The sequence below is a fragment of the Zingiber officinale genome, chromosome 2A (assembly GCF_018446385.1).
Source record: "Zingiber officinale cultivar Zhangliang chromosome 2A, Zo_v1.1, whole genome shotgun sequence".
Classification (NCBI taxonomy): domain Eukaryota; kingdom Viridiplantae; phylum Streptophyta; class Magnoliopsida; order Zingiberales; family Zingiberaceae; genus Zingiber; species Zingiber officinale.
The window spans coordinates 172700832-172720973 of NC_055988.1; the positions used below are offsets into that span (position 1 = coordinate 172700832).

General features: G+C 35.7%; 1 protein-coding gene and 1 long non-coding RNA gene across 3 annotated transcripts; one reads left to right on the forward strand and one right to left on the reverse strand.

Moving 5' to 3' along the window:
* The first annotated feature begins 292 nt into the window (after positions 1 to 292).
* On the forward strand, positions 293 to 5569 carry LOC122043310. Of its 2 annotated transcripts, none has more exons than XR_006129483.1 (3): positions 293 to 383; positions 2630 to 2912; positions 4841 to 5569. It is a non-coding gene; the product is annotated as an uncharacterized LOC122043310 (long non-coding RNA). The 2 variants fall into 2 exon arrangements; XR_006129482.1 differs by having other exon boundaries at positions 300 to 387.
* Positions 4798 to 6019, reverse strand: LOC122043309 (NAC domain-containing protein 2-like). The gene is made up of 3 exons (XM_042603880.1): positions 5802 to 6019; positions 5430 to 5731; positions 4798 to 5359 (listed from the first exon to the last, which is right to left on the reverse strand). The coding sequence occupies exons 1-3, from the start codon at positions 5965 to 5967 to the stop codon at positions 4847 to 4849; spliced, it is 981 nt and encodes a 326-aa protein (XP_042459814.1). The 5' UTR covers positions 5968 to 6019; the 3' UTR covers positions 4798 to 4846.
* Positions 6020 to 20142: the final 14123 nt, after the last annotated feature.

A 20142-nucleotide genomic window follows, 5' to 3' on the forward strand; every position in this document is an offset into this window, starting at 1 on the left:
TTCGAATTTTTGGATCCGAAACATGCAAATTTCGAATACCCCCCTCAACTATGTTTTATTGTAAAAAATTTATAATTGTATGATTACGTTGAATTCTTAACAAATTTATTTTCTATTAAATTATTATTAATAACTGACGTACTACTATGTTAACTTATCAATTTATTTTTTATTTTATTTTTTTAGCATTTGAAAATTGTCGGTTTTGAATAAGTTGGGCCTGAACCGGACCGGGCCAGATGGTTACCCGGCCCAACTGGTGGAGTTGAGGATTCAGCGAGCAGGTAAACTCGCAGTTCGATGGTTGCTCCGGGCTCCTCTCTTTGATCGGCTGTTAGGGTTTCAGAATTTGGTTGCGGAATTTACATTCGTCTTCTCGCCTCGTGGGTACCTTCTGGCACTTGGAATAGTATTCAATTCTTATTCTTTTCCGTTTCTATTTGATTCGATGATAAAAATGTCAACTTTCAATGAGAGTAGCAGCGTATTAGGGGAACGATGCATTTCTGAGTTACTACGATTGTAATCTCATTCCTCATATTCATTGTTCTATTATTCCATTTCTGTTTCTGTAAGTGGAGTCTGTTTTTTTTTTCCCTTTCAAAGAGCATCTTTTGTTAAGAATTTAGATGAGATTGTGTTCTGGTGCCTAGCAACGCATATGAAGTAAGAATTGGAATGGTGTTAGACTTCAGTCTAAAAGAATCCAAGTGTTCTTCAGTATGTAGCAGTCCATTGGATTACGGTGTCAAAGAGCAGTGTTTCTAAAACTGTATAGGACCGGACTGCTGGTTGAACTGGTTAACCTGGAATTGTAGGCAAACAGTCCAATGACTCGGTAAAAGAATTCTGTTGAACTAAATTTTGGGCCAGTTCAACTGGTGAAGACACTGTCTTCCAGTTCACCCATTGGTCTAGTTTTAAGTGACTCACTGACGAAGATTTGCACAGTTAGTGAGGTCCTATGTAAGTCTGGTTCCCTGGTTTCTATCTAGAAGTCTAAAGGGTTTGTGATTTCTCTAATTCTTAGGTCTTTGTTTAACTTGATCATTAGCAAGTTAGGAACAGATGTGTTAAATGCTTGGATTTACACCCTGTTGATCACGTCTATTAAGATATTTAGTGTGAGCATTGCTTCTCCTTGATTTCCTTTCAAAACAATCTGACTAATTGAAGTAGATCCTATTGAATTTTTTTTCATCTCGAACTTTAGAAACTTCCTCTACTTCTTAAACCATTAATCTTGATTGGCGCAACCAATATTAGATGGATCTCTAAGATATATATATATATAGGCAAATGATTCTTTCCAATTGTAATTGTACGAGAGTTTGTTACAGTAACTTGATTGGATGAGATAAATATAAATTTTTGCAAGATCCTCTGTTGGAACTGGAATTATTTTTTTAGCCTGCCAAAGATCAAGGATGGATTAAAGATCAAGTATTTAGAAGGCAGATTTCAGGTGGTAGGTATTTGGCCCACTGCATAGTGAATTTGCGGTAAGCAGGAGGCTAAGCTGTAGTTATTAAATAATATTAAACTAAAATAGATTGATATTAGCATTAAGAATGACTAACATATGTATACCTAATAAAGAACATTAATCAATGAAAACAAGTTTACAATCAAATAAGTGGTAATTGATAAGTAAACAAGCAACAACATTAAAATTGTAAATTGAAAGAAAACACACTGTAAGAAAATGCAGCAATATTACATAACAATCAAGTAACTCTTAATTAGTGTCACGGTACAATATCAAAATTCAAAAACTTAGTTTAAGTTTGCAATCAGCAAACACAATAGTTAGTTTTGTCCTCTTAGATAAAAAAATATTTTAAAAAGAAATCTTCAACTCTTCATTAGATTTGCATCATCAGTCATCGCCTTCCTCACTTTATTTTTTTCAATTACTAGAGTAAAGCAGTTCAACAAATGATTTTTTTTTTCAAGGGAACTCATGTAAACTGTCTAGCTACTCTACCACACCTACTAACCTTCTTAGTTGGACCGTCTAGGTTTCTGTTTAGAAGACTTGTCTAAAGGGTACTACACAATGGGTAGGGAAAGTGGTCCCCTTGTCCAGACTGAGTAGGTAACCACCTAGATGGTCCAAGCTGCCAATTTAGAAATGATAAAGAAGATAAGAAATCTGAGAATAAAAGGAGAACTAAGAAGGTCGAAACCTGATATTGCCTTAGCCTCTTGGATCTACAAAGGGAAACGTGTAATTATATAGAATTCCAGAATGTAGAATTTTTTATATTCTCTAGATGTTTCAATATTTTCTTTGTGGTCATTACCTTCTACAGTTTGTATTGTTTTATACACTCCATGGTGTGTTGAAGACTCCATGGTGATCACACTGTCTTTGTTGCATTAAAACCAAAAGTTAAGTTGTATTTTGGTTTCAACCTTTTTCTCAACATAATCTTCCAGAAACAAGTTATTCTGCTTTTGAAAATGTTATGTGCTGAAAGGTTAACATAGCTATTTCAATGCTCTTTTATGCTACCAGTTTTAATTCAAAATTGTAGCCTTTTGCAGTCTGTTGTATGAAATTAATTAGTGTAAGCTACATGATATTCAATGATACTGAAGGTTCCTGCCACCCTGATTGGCACAGATACTAGGGACCATACATCAGCAGGGAAGGATATAAAACCAACGTCTTCTCCTATTCCAAGCCAAGCTGATTGATTGTTTTTGATCCATACTGGCTATGATGAAGGTTGGCAGAGTTTGGACAAAATGGTTGGAAAAGCAATTTTGTTTCTATCCTCACTTGAAGATGTAGATCAGAATTATGAAAAAGGAAAAAAGGCCAATTATTAAGAATAAATGACGGTAAAAAAGCAAGTCACCTAGAGCAGCACCATTTATATTTTATTGCGGAATGCATCTCTGAGGTAAATTTCTCATCCGAATTCTGCAACCCTCATAAATTTTCTCTTGGTTTCTTTTTCACATAGAAAATATGTCCTCATTACAAGTTTCTAAACTAGTCACATCAAACAAATACAATACCTGTGTTATGAAAACACATATATGTTTAATTTTTGCTGCATCAACACTAATGAAATGTTTCAATCCCCCTAGTTACATTGATTCAAATCACTTGAAGCACTGTTATCAAACTAAGATCAATAGAATTGCTTGTGTGTTCGTATATATATATCATATTTCTTGTGAGTGAGCAACAAATCACTTCATGTGTTTCCTTCATGCTGTGCAAGTTGGACCAATGACTTGCCTAAAATGGGGTGGTTTGAGGTATGGATTTGCATCGGGTTGGTGCAAGCATTACTTTATAAAAAACAACCATTTGTTTCTGCTCTAGAATTTATAAAAGTTACTCCTCAGGATGAATATTATTAACTTAAGGGTGGTCCTTCATCCTCCATGTGCATTTAACAAGTGCTTTGTCATTCAATGAAGTAAAAGGAGACAAAATTCCAACTCTCAGAGAATCCATGAGATACGTATGCTATCTTATTTGATGACAACTGCATGTGTTGCTGAAAGATATCTTTGTTTTATCTGTTAGCATGCAGCTCTTCATGTTCTTGTTCCTTCTGCTTTCCTTTGGAGGCTCTCTATTTTTTACACTCAATGCATCTCCCTCCATTCTGATTAATATTTGTTTAATCCCCCAGAACAACATTAAGCATTTGGACTGGTGTGAGAGGAGATCCTATATAAGGAGCTGGAAAGGCTCTTCCACATCCATCCCCTTCTCTGCATTGCTCTCTCTCTCTCTCCTCAGCTCATGCGAGATGTAGACTTTGAGAGGAAATGCATTGCTCGGTTCATTTATGGCTTAACATTAGGCACATGAAGTAAGTTGCAGCCAAGGATGACTTGCCTACCCAAATTTCTCCCTGTTTGATAAGTAGGAGTAACAGAGAGCGATGCTGTAGGCAAGTTTGTCTTTGGCTACATGTTGCTTCCTGAGCCTCATGTTAAGTCTGAGATGATATATTTTTATTTCTTCTGCACGTTTGAATCCAAACTAAGTATAAATTTCTTTGTTAAATTCGAGATGATACACGTTTAATTCTTTTGTGCTTAAAACTTCCAGTTGCTGATGATGTTTTTTTGTTGGTGGTTAAGTTCTGTTCTCTCAGTGTGAGGCCTCTCTTCTTGTATGAGATCATGAATTCCTACATCTTCCACTTCATCTCTAACCATGTTGCAATAGTCTTTATAACGATGATAAGTATATCACTGACCCCTTCTTTCTCAATAGGAGATCCTCTATCACTCCCCACTTACCAAAACTCATGTCTTCCATCGAAAGCAAAAAATCAAACTCTTGTTTTTATCTACTATTAGTGCTCGGAATTGCACTCTTGAGCACTCGCAAATGCTATACCAAGACGTTGTAAGAATCGATGTGTGCTGTTCATTACATTGCCAGTAGTAATTCGAATTGACACACCATCATTTTGAAGTCATTGTCTATGTCTTGAGTAGGATGCAGATGCGGCACTCAAGTGCATTCATAAAACTATACTTTTGACTAGGCCCTAAAGTCTAAGTTTTCTTTCACTATTTCAATTAATTCACATCCAAATCAAACAACACATCATTAATCAAAGCAATGGATTTCATAGTTTATAGCATTTCAAAGAAGAAACTTCTTCTATAAAATTTTTATTGAGCAGTATAATGATCATCAAGTCATTTTCACAAAGCTACTGATTAATCAATCTCCTGCAGTATGCTTTAAACTGCAAATAACAAAAAAAAAAAAAAAAAACTTCTTGCAAAAAAATTATATAATCCTTCATTCATTTTTCTTCTTCTAATTGTATGTTTCTTGTTTCATTTGCAGGCCAAGCTAATGCAATCCCAGGTGGGAGTTGAGCAGTAGCTGCTGGTTGAAGAACCTCTGGTTCAGCATGGAGAATTCATCTTGGAATTGGATTCCTGCATCAGTGCTGTAATTAGGGTTCTTGAGAGGTTGATTAATGAGTCCATGGATGCTTTCCATGGTGGAATTTGCCGAGATTGAAGCAGAGGAGTCTTCTCTGGTCCTCTGTTTTGGCTCAGCCAGCAAGAGCTGGTGGTTCATGCAGGGATTGGGGATGAGTTCAGGCAAAGCGTCTAACAGGTTGTGGGCAGCTCCGAAGCCATCCAGGAAGTCTGAAACTGATAGTGATTTCTGCAGCCGGAGGAGGCTGTTCGGTTGCGGGTCGTCGTTGTTGGTCGCGAAGGTCGATGTGTGGCCGAGATGATTCCTAATTGTTGCGTCGATCACTTCTTCTTGCTCTTGTTCTTGCTCTACCGAGGATGGTGCTGGTTCCTGGTGGCTCAGTTTCCTGTAGATCCTGCACAGCACCCAATCATCCAGCTGCAAAACATGGTTTATAGTTCGAGATTAGGTTTGCCTTCATGATGCATTTAAGAATTAGTAGGATTACCCGCATGGAGGTGTCGGAGAACTTTGCGGGTCGGTAGGTGTTGCTCGGTTTGGCCTCTGCGAGCCGAAACTCATGCATGATCCAGTTTGTCTTCCGTCCTTTAGGCGGTTTTCCTCTATAAAACACTAGGGCTTTCTTCACCCCGATGTGCCCATCTCCTCGGCCCGACCGAATGGGTTTATCTGTCCCCGTCGCCTTCCAATACCCTGACACGGCCGCCCGATTCGGTCGGACCCCGTTCGGATACTTCCGATCCCTCGGGCTGAAGAAATACCACTCTTGCTCTCCAAACATCGACTTAGCTACAAAACTCATAATCAAAAATCCATATCGATATTTCGAATCAGTTCATAACAAAAGTAATTTACAAACCAGGAAGCTCCCATGGGTCGCACTTGTAGATATCAACCTCAGCGATGATCGAAGCTGGGAACGGCCGGCCAGCGGCTTGGTTGCGGAGGTAGTGCAAGATCAGCTCCTCATCGGTCGGGTGGAACCGAAACCCCGGTGGAAGCCCCACCGGATCCCCCGCCATCATTAACTAATTAATATCTCACCACCAAGAACCACAAGAAGAGATTGAAATTTTGAGGAGCAAAGGGGTGGATGAGCTTATAAAGGCCATGTTTTCTTGTCTTCTCCTCCTTGATCGGTTCAGCCGTCGGATCAAGTCATGCCAACCGACGACGACCGTACAAGTGTACCAATGATGTGCTAGCTATTCCTCGGTTAGTCGACATCAACTAGAGCCCAAAATGAATGTGGACTCTTGTCACTTGTCAAACCACAAGACTTGAATACATACGCCAAAATAATTCCCTTCCTTTTATAAAGATATGATCAAAACCCTAAAGAGCTCTCCTCTTCTCCCAACCGAAAGCCGACACGTGCCCTTTCGGTATCTAACAAACACAAAAGCATATCCCATATGCTGAGGAATAGCCAAGTAGTATAACTTGTTCCTTCAACACTTGATCAAAAAATGTGAATTATGAGTCACGCATGAGGACAAATCATGGAACAAAAAAGGCACGTTTGCTAAGATAATTAATGTGTCGAAATGGATTAATTAGTGGTTAAGTAAATTGATGAGAGGGGGAAACAAGTTAAAAAGAAACAGAGTGATTAATTAGTGGAGGTCATTAATCAGCTAGCTAATTAGCTTTGCAAAGTTGGATAGCTTTGCACATGCATGTGATGCATCAAAAACAGTGACGTGCATGGATTTGCATGGAGAGAGAGAGAGGGAACGCTGAAGCTCATCTTCGCCACAATTATTTCCAATTATTTTCTATTTAAAGAAGAGTTGAGTTGTCATGCACTCATTTGAGTCAAAGTCTTTATGAATGACAGGTGCATGAATGAGGCTTGAAAGTGAAAATTGAATAGATTTAATTAATTAATTATTATTATTATTAATACTAAATTAATTAGTTTAATTAAAAATAGGTGGAGAAATTGTGATGGTGCAATCTCTTGGAGGGTTTGCATCAAAGGAAAGTTTGGGGTGATAGTGAGGAATGTGATCATGCTAGATGCCTAGCTCTCTCTTTCCATGTTTAATGGATGGATGTGGATGTCAAGTTGATTAAGTAATGAGAGGAGTGGGGGTGTCTCCGGATTAGTGGTGTAGTCTAAAGGTACCATCTTAATTGTTTTAGATATCTAAATATCAAGTTTTGTCTTCCTCGAATTAATAAATAATTTTTTTTAATAAACAGTTGACCTAAGAACGCTTGATTGGTAGGTCTACCCACTATGAACACTTCTTGATTTATTTTGATGGTCGATAAAAAATTTTTATTGGATCAAATTGATCAACCCTAAGATTGATCTATCAATATAAATTAGATATTTAGTGTCAACTAAATAAAAAAAATAGAAATGAATAGGATTTTAAATGAGTCGTAAACTTTGTTTAAATTTGTTTTATTTACTTATTAAGTTTAAGATGATTTATTAAAAATTTATTGAGTTCAGCTCAGATTATTTATTCTTACCAGTGTTGTTGTCGTAATAAATTATATTAAATGTGTATTTATTACATGAAATGTATATTATTTTCTTAATTTTTTATATTATATAAAAATTAAAAATTAAATTTTATATAAATTAATAAATAAGTTTATTAATAAATTATCCAAGAACTTTGTTTATTTTATATACGATGATGGTGTCTTTTTCTCCCTCTTCCTCGGGAGCTCAAGTGATGTGGGTCCTTTAGTGTGTTTGTTGCTTGGGTCCTATGAATTGAAGTGTGTCAATCAAGGGTTGGCATTGTCGATGTGGCTCTTTCGACGATCAAGTCAGCGATGGACTGAAGCTAGAGTCCCGTGGGAGTACGCAAGAAAGAGTGAAAGAGATCGGAGAAGATGAAAAGAGTTGTCTTTGTGTGAGAAGAAAATCATGCCTTCACTTTGTGGAACCTTATATAGCCGCAGAAATAGATGGTCCATTTGGATTGCCCTGCAAGCCCTAAGCGGGCTACGTGGACAACAACACGAGTCATACGTTGCCCACCGACCAACTGCACAAGAAGGCTATTGTGCCAGGGGCGACATCCATTGGTCCGTACTACTGGACAAGGGTGACAAGTGTTGGTCCATACTACTGGTGTTGTATGGTCGTTAGCCTGACGTCGTTTTCTAGGTGGGCAATCTTGCTGGGGTCGATTTTGCATTAAGGACGGTCGAATGTTGAGGTCTAAAAGAGTTCACTCGACTAGGATTCCTCGTTGTTTTGGAACCTCTATGGTCGCTTTGGTAAAGGAAATTGGGATTGGATGGGACCCTATTATTGGGGAGGGCATCAGGCAAGTGTATAAGGTTCTGGTATGTGTTAGGATACTTTGGGAGTTAGAGGGGGGAGATTAGCTTCAATCGCTTAGTTGTTGATGATTTACAGCGAAAAACTTGAAGCAATATTAAAAACACTCTTAATTTTACATGATATCTACCTTCTTGAGGTGACTAATCCAAGGATCTACTCTCCTCACGATCTCATTCACTATGAAATCACTCCTTCTCGGAAACAAACCGGAGGTGGAGAATCCTTGTACAAGCTCACAACAAGAATACAATAAAAATAAGGAAGTAAATGATAGATCGTTTGGAGCGATAGAGGGGGGGGGGGGGGGGAATATCGCGCATTTAAAAACTTTTCTTTAACCTTTTAAAATCAAAGTCGTGCAGCGGAAAATAAGAAAGGGGACAAAGTTGTTTACTTCATTCGGAGCCTAGCTTGACTCCTACTCGAAGGCCCGCGGTCCTTGACCGCGCCGATGGGCAAACACTATAACCATTCTTTCCGAAATCTTCGGAAAGAAGTAGTGCGTACAATATGCAAGATAGTAACACCCTACTATCTTGTAACAATTTAAGTACAATGCAAGCTTATTACAAAATAAAGTATATCGACAAAGATTTGAAGACGAAGCTAGGTCGGCACTTCTGAATGGAGCAACTTGCAAGTCGTAGAGCAGTAGCAGAAGCTTGCACAGAGATGATCTTTGAAGCAGAACTGTGTACCTGAGCTCTGGACCTCAAGCTCCCTTTTATAAGAACTGTCAACGTTCGGTCGACCAATCCATGGGTTCGGACGACCGAACCCGCTCCCCTCCTTTTGTGCTGAGATTCGCTGAGATCTGATCTTCGAGCATTAACTGATCCTTAATGGTTCGGTCGACCGATAACCTTGTTCGGTCGACCGAACAGTGAATTTCCCTTCTCGCCAAGATTCGCACTTAATGCTCCATTAATACTTTTATTGGTTCGGTCGACCGAACCTCATTTTTGGTAGACCGATCATGCTGTGATACCATGTTTGCGAGCCTGAACTGTTTTGCCAAATTTGCCTGTTCGGTCGACCGAACCTTTTTTCGATCGACTGATAAAATGCCTTGATCGGTCGACTGAACCTCCTGTTCAGTCAACTGAACCCTTGGTAAATTGAAGGTTTCTGAGTGCTGGTCGCGTGGCCGCTGACAAAGCCTGATTCTGAGTTCTGAGTCAAAAGTTATGACCATTTGAAGTCCATGGGGTCATATGATTCTGCAACACAAAGTTAGTTCGATATAACAAGAATATTCCTGCAAAACAAAGTTAGCACAGTTATAATAGTAATATGCATGAGTATAACAGTTAGGACTGTCTTGATCTCAACTTGGAAACCTTCCCGGTTTATTCAGTTGAATCAGCGACCTTAGGTTGTTCCCTTCAGGAACCCGACCTCACTGTCGCTCCTCCAGTTATTTACCTCAACCTACCTACCAAACGTTAGGTCCTCCAGACCTGTTTGGACTTTACTGTCTGGCCATGACTAGGGCTTTCCTGATTGAGTAAATAGCCTGCACACTTAGCCAAATATCATATCATAACAAAACTTAACTTGAACCTTTGACAACATCAAAACTCAGGTTTGATTCTGGTGCACCTTGCACCAACAATCTCTCCCTTTTTGATGTTTGGCAACCAAGGTTCACAGTTAAGTTTAAAATACGCAGAGTTAAGTAAACAAACATTTAACTCTCCCCCTGAGTTCAATAACTCCCCCTAAATTTACTATCTCTCCCCCTTTGACACACATCAAAAATAGGGGTAATATCAACATGTTTGAAATAGTTTAAGAGAAAAACTAAGTTTGAGTTAGAAAACTTTGAAAATTTTTTAAATCAAGGTTCTCTAAGTATAAGTTAGAAGTTATTCGATTGAAAATAATAGTAAAAAAAAAAGGTTTTTTTTAATAAAAATCCATAAAATATCTAAGCTTTGAATTATTAAGTTAAAACTATTTGAAAATGTATTTTTGAAAAATTATCTAAGAAAAACTTTGGAAGTTAGAAATTTTTTAAGAGAAAATAGTGAACTAAGTTTTTAAATTAGTCTTTAAATTTTTTTAAATCTAAGTCAAATTTTGAAGAAGAAACTTTGAAGCAAAAAATATTTTTAATCAAGAACATTTATACTTTTTAGGAAAATAAGTATATAATTTTTGAAATATTTTGGAAAGAGAATTTTGAAATATATTTTAAAATCCATAAGTCTAAAAGAAATAAGTTTTGAAAATATGAATTTTGAAAAATTCTAGGAAAGATTGGTTTTGAAATGATGTTGATGCTCCCCCTTAATTAAATAATCTAAAGACCAAGCGAGATAACGTTCTGGAGTAATTTAGTTAATTATTTAAGTTAAACTTAATAAAGGTTACTTTTGAATTGATTAAGATTAATTAATTTAGGATTAAATTTAAAATACGGTGATTAGTTTAAGTTGTTAATCAGTTTTAGATTAATTAAAGTAACTTAATAATTAATTGATTAAAATTAATTAATGTTGATTTTTAATTAGATTAGATTAAGATTATTTAAACATGAATTAATTTACTTATTAAATTAGAGAATTTATAAATTAATTGATTAAGTTGAGAATTAAATTTTGATTATTTTGAATTTTGTGCTAATTAGATTTGTAAAGTTAATTTAATTAACTTCAAATTAATTAATGATTTCATTTTTGTTTTAATTAAAATAAATTAGGTTTGAGATTAAAAATTTATTGATTTATTTATAATTTATTGTATAAATTAAAGTTATTTAAAATTAAGTTAAGTTTTAATTATTTTAAGTTTAAAATTTAATTATGTTTTAACAAAGTTTTATTTTTTTTAAAAAAAATTAATTAAGTTTTAAAATAAATTTAATTAAGTTTTTAAGAAATTTAATTAAGTTTTAAAATAATTTTAATTAAGTTTTAAAATAATTTAATTAAGTTTTAAAATAATTTAATTAAGTTTTAAAATAATTTAATTAAGTTTTTAATTAAGTTATAGTTAAGATTTAAAATTTTTAATTAAGTTTTAAAATAATTTTAAAATAACTTTTAATTAAGTTTAAAAAATAATTTTAATTAAGTTTTAAAATAATTTAATTAAGTTTTAAAATCATTTTAATTAAGTTTTAAAATAATTTTAATTAATTTTAATAAGTTTTAAAATAATTTTTAATAAGTTTTAAAATCATTTTAATTAAGTTTAAAATAATTTTAATTAAGTTTTAAAATAATTTTAAATAAGTTTTAAAATAATTTTAATTAAGTTTTAAAATAATTTTAATTAATTTTAATAAGTTTTAAAAAGTTTAAAATAATTAATTAATAAGTTTTAATTAGGTTTGATAATTAATTATGAATTTAAGTTTGATAATTAATTTTGAATTAGAGTTGATAATTAATTATGAATTTAAGTTTGAATTAAAGTTTGATAATTAATTTTGAATTAGAGTTGATAATTAATTATGAATTTAAGTTTGAATTAAAATTTGATAATTAATTATGAATTTAAGTTTGAATTAGGTTTGATTAATTAATTATTCGAGAAAGGTTATTGAACCCATGTTAGATTCAAACTTAGCTTTGGGTTAATCAAGCAGACGTCCTAAGGATAAACTTTCAGTTCAGTGGCGAGTCATACGACCTACTTGGATATCATTAGACCACTTGCTGAAGGCTTTCCAAACTGTTCCCGCCCAAAAAACTTAATACTAAATTTTGGTCTAACTAGCCCATGTTTGACTGGGGTAGCTTCGGTCAGATCCACTAAGTCTAGTGCACCAGGTAGAATTCCATATTCAGCCTAGACATGTCTTCGACAAAGCTTCCTTGACGTACTATCATCCCAATCCATTCCGATGCTATGTTATAGGGTTTGGTAAACCTTTTTCATCTAACCGTTCTAAGCAGAAATAAACCTAGTCCTAAGTATTGAGTTTGGTTAATCAAGTTGGTTGTATTATTTTTCTACTTGCTCCCCCTGAGTCATAGCTTAGATAAGGTCTATCTAAGTAATAGATTTGACTCTTAGGGACCAAGTATAGATGTGGTTCAATTTGTTTGATTAAAAATTTTGTTTGGACCCATGCTTGGACTTGACTTCTAACTTTTTGACTAATTAAAGATAAATATGATTTGTTTGTTTGTTTAGGGTTGTAGCCAAGTCCTGATTTGTTGTACACGGCTCGTTGCGATCCAAGTACCATATTTAGACACTTGGATCCCAGTTCAAACTTTTCCAACATTTCCTTGAGTTGCTCGACTTGTCTTTTCAAGTTGAAATTTTCTTCCTCAAGTTTTGTAACTTGAGTCAAAGTTCCAACTTGAACTTGATTAGTCGAGTTACTCAAGTTAACTTGTTCCTTAAGGTGGTCTATTTCCTTAAGTAGCAAGTTATTTTGTTTTTCAGATTTTGTTAATTTTTTAAACAAGCATTTAATTACTTTCAACATTTCAGACTTCGAATTAAAAGTTACCTTATCGTGTCCTTTTGAAACTGATGCAAATCCATGGCTTATCTCAGACTCGTCGTCAGACTCTGACTCATACTCATCTCCAGACTCGGATTCAGACTCTTCAGTCTTTGCCATAACTGCTATATGACTCAAGTGCTTTGGTTCTGGTTTTGTTCGAGGCTTAGCTTCCTTGTTTGGCCCTGCATACAAAGTTAACACTTTCTTGGCTTGACTCAAGTTAGTCTGCTCATGTAATGTTAGTTCACAAAATAGTTCGTCTAATTTAATAATGGAAAGATCCTTCGCAACTTTATAGGCATCTATAATTGATGCCCATAAGGAGTTTCGAGGGAATGAGTTAAGTGTATACCTGATGATATCACGATTCTCAAGTTGATGGCCGATGATATGCAATCCATTTAGGATGTTTTTAATCCTCATGTGTAGTTGGCTTGCCGACTCACCATCTTGCATTTTAATATTTAGTAATGAATTTAATAAAAGATCACGCTTTATTACCTTTGTATCATTTGTCCCTTCATGTAGTTTACTTAACTTATCCCACAAATCTTTTGCATTGTCGAAGGGGCCGACTCGTTTGAATTCTTCTTTTGATAATCCACATTGTAGAGTGTTGAGTGCCCTTGAATTAATTTGTACTTTCTTCTTTATTGCTTCTGTCCATTCCTCTGGATTGTTGACTGGTGATGTGTAGTCGCATCGGATAATAAGCCATTGATCAATGTCTGTTTTGAGAAAAACTTCCATCCTCTTTTTCCAGTATGAGAAATCGCTTCCATCGAATAGTGGAGGACGCACGGTCGAATATGCCTCGGATTGCACCATTTGTTCTTGCACCAAAAATTGAGAAACAAAAAGAATTTCCAAGACTTTTGTCTTGGGATTAGTAGTGCGAGATAAAGAAAGAAAAAAAACTTGAGAATTAAATAAAACACTTTTAAAGCAAAAGAAAAAGTTTTTAAAGTTGCTCGAAAAACGGTTAAGTAATTTCAGAGCTACCAGGCTCTGATACCAATTGATAGATCGTTTAGAGCGATAGAGGGGGGGGGGGAGAATATCGCACGTTTAAAAACTTTTCTTTAACCTTTTAAAATCAAAGTCGTGCAGCGGAAAATAAGAAAGGGGACAAAGTTGTTTACTTCGTTCGGAGCCTAGCTCGACTCCTACTCGAAGGCCCGCGGTCCTTGACCGCGCCGATGGGCAAACACTATAACCCTTCTTTCCGAAATCTTCGGAAAGAAGCAATGCGTACAATATGCAAGATAGTAACACCCTACTACTATCTTGTAACAATTTAAGTACAATACAAGCTTATTACAAAATAAAGTATACCAACAAGGATTTGAAGACGAAGCTAGGTCGACACTTCTGAATGGAGCAGCTTGCAAGTCGTAGAGTAGTAGCAGAAGCTTGCACAGAGATGACCTTTGAAGCAGAACCGTGTACCTGAGCTCTGGACCTCAAGCTCCCTTTTATAAGAATTGTCGACGTTCGGTCGACCGATCCATCGGTTCGGTCGACTGAACCCGCTCCCCTCCTTTTGTGCTGAGATTTGCTGAGATCTGATCTTTGAGCATTAACTGATCTTTAATGGTTCGATTGACCGATAACCTTGTTCGGTCGACCGAACAGTGAATTTCCCTTCTCGCCGAGATTCGCACTTAATGCTCCATTAATACTTTTATTGGTTCGGTCGACCGAACCTCATTTTTGGTAGACCGATCATGCTGTGATACTATGTTTGCGAGCCTGAACTGTTTTGCCAAATTTGCCTGTTCGGTCGACCGAACCTTTTTTCGATCGACTGATAAAATGCCTTGATCGGTCGACTGAACCTCCTGTTCAGTCAACTGAACCCTTGGTAAATTGAAGGTTTCTGAGTGCTGGTCGCGTGGCCGCTGACAAAGCCTGATTCTGAGTTCTGAGTCAAAAGTTATGACCATTTGAAGTCCAAGGGGTCATATGATTCTGCAACACAAAGTTAGTTCGATATAACAAAATATTCCTGCAAAACAAAGTTAGCACAATTATAATAGTAATATGCATGAGTATAACAGTTAGGACTGTCTTGATCTCAACTTGGAAACCTTCTCGATTTCTTCAGTTGGATCAGCGACCTTAGGTTGTTCCCTTCAGGAACCCGACCTCACTGTCGCTCCTCCAGTTATTTACCTCAACCTACCTGCCAAACGTTAGGTCCTCTAGACCTGTTTGGACTTTACTGTCTGGCCATGACTAGGGATTTCCTGATTGAGTAAATAGTCTGCACACTTAGCCAAATATCAGATCATAACAAGACTTAACTTGAACCTTTGACAACATCAAAACTCAGGTTTGATTCTGGTGCACCTTACACCAACAGTAAATACATAATATAATGAAAATGTTACTTGGTTGATCTCTTGTTACTTGTAGATGCCTCTTTAAACTTGGAAAGTATAGCAACACTTGCTCAAGAACTGGCGCAGAGTGTGTGTCAAGGATCTAATTTGAAATATCCATGAAAACCCTTTTCTAGAGTTCTTTGACGTCTCTCAATTGATTAAGCTCACTCCTAATCGATTGCCACATAGGATATGCTCGTTCAACCTACAAAATGACTTTTTTTTAACCCAAATCAATTAGTGAGTCATCCCAATCGATTCAGAGAGTCTTAATCAATTTCCCAATCGATTCTTCAACTCTCTATTCACTCATAAGAATGTCATAAACAATTAGCCCAATCGATTAAGACTTACCTCAATTGATTCTTCCTTCTCACGATAAAATACTATCTAATCGATTGACCCAATCGATTAACAGTGACTAAATCAATTGGGCCAATCAATTCAATCATTGTTTTCATGATTTCTCTTTGTGAAACTCTCAATCGATTAGGATTACCGATTAGGATGCAATCCTAATCGATTGGGGTGACCCTAATCGATTAACCCAAATGATTAGGCTTGGACCAATCAATTGCCCTAATCGATTCCCTAACCCTAATTTATTTAATCCAAGTCTAAGGTTCCTTAGTCCAACATCTGGTCAGCCGTGACATGTTGAAATTTTCTCACTAAGTATTCGGTCAACCTTTAACATACTTGGGCTTTACTAACTTTCTGTTGGGCCTCCAATCACCAAGTATTGCCCTCCTTGACCCACTTAGATTTTTCTCTTATCTAACCGTAGTTAAGACTTTCCTCTTACCAATGTGCGATCCTCCCTTACCTACTTGGAGCTTCCTTTGCTTAACTATTGTTACTTAGGACTTTTTCCTTTACCAACATATGGTTCTCTTTAACCTACTTGGACTTTCTTTGTCTTACTGTAGTTAGGAATTTTCGCTTTGCCAACGTGTTGTACTCCTTGACTCACTTGAACTTTTCCTTTGCCTAACCCTTGAGTTAAGACCTGCCTTGCCAACGTATAGTCTTCCTTGATCCACTTGGACTTCCTTTTATCTGACCATAGTTAGAATTTTTCTTTGCTAATGTATGGTCTTCGTTGACCCACTTGGGCTTTACCTTGCCTAAACTCCAGTTAAACTTTACTCTTGCCTAACCCTCGAGTTAGTACTTTGCCTTGTCTAACCATCAGTTAGGACTTTACCCTTGCCTAGCCCTCGAGTTAGGACTTTGTCTTGCCTAACCTCCAATTAGAACTTTACTCTTATCTAACCTCCAGTTAAGACTTTACCGGTCAAGTATTCAGTCTTCCACGACCTACTTGATTTTCTTCTCACACATGACACATCGTCAAGTATCCGGATAACTTTGACCTACTTGACCTCTTTCAGATATTTTCCAAACATATTAATGTTCAAGCATCGAAACTCAAGCTCGAAGTCACTCGAGCTTAATCAAATTAATTAACTTTGATCCGATGACGATTGCACCAATAATCTCTCAACAGTATGAAGATCCAATCAGATTCACTCGGGTTACAAAATATACTTTTTATTATTGAACAAATATAAACTAGCTTTATTGAACATGATAAATTTATTCACGAATGCCTAATTCATTTACAAGGGTGGAACGAGATAATTCTTTTGTTACTCATGAATGTCTATTGCATCGATCGAGACAAAGTATATTTATACCAAGATTCGATGATACACTAGCTATAAGGAATTGGCCGGATTGTTGATTTGTTATCTTATGATGTCTTTACAAACAAATATTAGTGAGGGTATGAACAAACTAGGGTTACTAATTTACACGAGAAAGGAGTTGTTTGATTAATAAAAAGGTCAATAAGGAGGATACAAATGAGCTAGGTTACTAATTTAGAGAAACTACCCGTCTCAATGGAGACAATGACAGAGCCAACCTATTTAGGCTAATTGAAAATAAAAACCCTAAGCTGACAATCTACTTGATTAATTTTTCCCCTCCCTTTCTTACATTCTTCCTTTCTTCTCTTTCTGAATTCGTCGGGTTCTGATCCCTTGGCTAAAGCCCAAGTAGGGCAATATGTGGCTCCGCCCTTGATGGAGAACCGATAGAACGGGATGATGCAAAACCCTAAATTGACACGATGATCCATAATTCATACACCTTATTAACAAAGAGGATATGAAATTGACTAGTTCAAATGTCTATGTATGTATGTATGAATCAAAATAATATAGTCAGTAGTTGTCGCGGATGGATAAGATCATGAAGAGTTTGATTCCAAGTCAAGAACTAGGCATGGAATTAAACTAATTAATTAATCGATCAAAAGCGAGATACAAAAGTCTAGATGAGATGGAATGTTCATGTCAATCCAAACTTTTCTTTGAGGAGGTCAAAAACAAGCACATGTCAAAAACAAGCACATGTGTTTTGTAGACTTAAAATTCGATTAGAAATCGAGAAGGATGATTGCCCAAGTCATGATAAATCATTCTCAAAAAGTGATGTGATATTGTCTAGTTCAAGTCATGCTAAGGATATATTTTTTAGTCGATAATGATAAAGTTGTGAGAGTTTGATACCTATTAGTACTCTTCAACTACTTGCTTAATTAATAATTAATTAAGGAATTATTATGGTGACCATGTTTTCCAATACCTTGGGAAATGGTAGTGTTCATGGCATTGACTCCTTCAAAATCAAATGGTTGATTGTTAGATTTAGTCCCAACCAATAATAATTTTTTTTATCATATATGTGGTAATATTATAATAAAATAATTTTATATGTGCATGCTCAACTTTAGGAAAATATTATAATAAAAACAAAATTAATTAATTAACGTACACGCATGCCATTGTGTTGATCCTTATCCACTTCGATGGCTTTAGAAACGTCCCCAATCAACATGAATCCACCCACTCTAACTAGAGTGATCCCAAATTGAGTTTGTTTGATTATTAGGATAAAAAATTATATATAAATTATAAAAAAAAATCTCATTTAAAATTTTAATTATTAAAGATGTCCTTATTAAGATGGATTTGGAATTTACTAGTTTTATGATCATAAGATAGTTTGTCATGATCAATGAAATTTTCCAAGTAGCTTGATATCACGTCTCGATCGAAGCTTATCATTCTATGCATCAATCTCCCTTGATCGTGTTTTTTTGGATGAATCTAGTGGGTAGCGCATGAGGTGTTGCCATAATGAGGTCTGGAGTTCGAATCTTGACAAAGTCGAGGTAAATACTTCCCTTATGTGCTGGTCACTATTCCAAAGGCTAGTAGTCGCCCGTGATTTATCTCCTCCGTGTTGACCTTGGGACGGATTGACGGGGACGATGGAGACGAATGTATTCACCTTTTGTCACAATCTCCCTTGATTGAGCTTGTGATGGTAAGGGCCAAACTTGCTAGGTAGTTCTTCAACTCGGCAAAAATGTTTGATTGCGTTATTTCCCCATGAAGGTTCTCTTGTTGGGGCATCACTTGACTTAGGTTGCTAAGAATTTGATGGAGGATTATACGACTAGTCCATTTATATGTTTATTCCTCGAACAATCTTTGGAAATGAAGCATCAAATTAAAGTGAGCCCAATACTCTAAACTCACCATGAGCATCTTGCTCGTTCAATGGGCCACCTTTCGACATTGGATCTCTATTATCATTTCGATGGTAGTTCGTTGAGAAGGTGAGGTTATAGATAGCTCATCTTTCTTCATAGACAGACCTACAAAGTGATGTATTTGTTTGCTAAATAAGATTCTCAATTTCCACTTAAATATTCAATTTATGGTACTAATTAAGGACCTTAAAGAAGGTGTTGTTGTTAATTCTTTCACCTCTAAAAAACATTATCTTATGCCCAATATTAAGGAAAGTGGCCTCAATTACTCATTCTTGAATTAGTGTACATCATCTCACAAATCTTTTAGGGTAGTTAAAATCGTCAACTTGATGTATTCACATAGTCAGGGTGGATCTATGTAGATCCCTAAAAAAAGGAGAAAGAGTTTAAACTATCAATCATAGATAGACCGATCACGTTATCCTAAGATGACCATTTTCATGGAACAAGAGACGCATCAATCCGACCTCCCTAAATCTAAAATCATGAATCCACCTTGTAGATGAACATTCATGCCCCCACATATTGACATAATTAGTATTTACCTAATGATTGCTCCAATAAAATTTTTGAATATAAAATATCTTGTTAAATACATGTCTTTCTCCGTGTAAAGAACAACTATGTGAGGACAAATATATCATAATTTTCAATATGATCTATCTTCCGAACCTAGATGACCGATCCAATCCTAAAATAATTTTCAATCAAAAATCAAAATAAATCAAAAAAACTTATCGCATATATCTTATCAACTGAACGCTCATTAATTAAGTTGAGATTCAATTTTTAAATACCTTCTAAATTTCACCCTACCGTTTAAAGAGATCCTATCCTCTAATCCATAATCTCTAATCCTTTTCACAATTTACACGTCAAATTGAATCATGATTAAAATCCAATCCAATCAAAATTACCTGTGATCTTCTGAATTCATCTTTCCATCTAAATTATAATTTGAATTGTAAATTATAATTTGAATCAAATCAGATGATCGGAGACGACCAACGATAGACATCTAATTATATCAGAGACGACCAACGATAGACATCTAAATTATAATTTGAATCGAATCAGATGACTAGAGACGATCGACGATAGAAGAGTCGCATCCTAATTAGAGCGATATAATTTGTCTAATCATTGACGACCTCCGACCGCCTGACTCAACCTAAACTATAACCTAAATAAAAGATGAATCCAAAAACAGATTTGATATCCCGCTTAAAATATTTTCTCCAAATCTACACTTCATGTGAATTCCTAATATACCTTCTCCGTGTTATATCTTCTCCGTGTTATATCTTCTCCGTGTTGACCTGGGACAAATTGACGGGACGCTGAAGAAGAACATATTCCACAACTAATATGGCATGCAGTGATAAACCAAGACAATGG

Excerpts from the sequence above, each read along its gene's own strand:
- LOC122043309 (XM_042603880.1), bottom strand. The coding sequence starts at position 5,967 with ATGATGGCGGGGGATCCGGTGGGGCTTCCACCGGGGTTTCGGTTCCAC. Across the intron at positions 5,732-5,801 it reads CGACCCATGGGAGCTTCCTG|CTAAGTCGATGTTTGGAGAG; the intron begins GTTTGTAAATTA and ends TGAGTTTTGTAG. Across the intron at positions 5,360-5,429 it reads TCTCCGACACCTCCATGCGG|CTGGATGATTGGGTGCTGTG; the intron begins GTAATCCTACTA and ends CATGTTTTGCAG.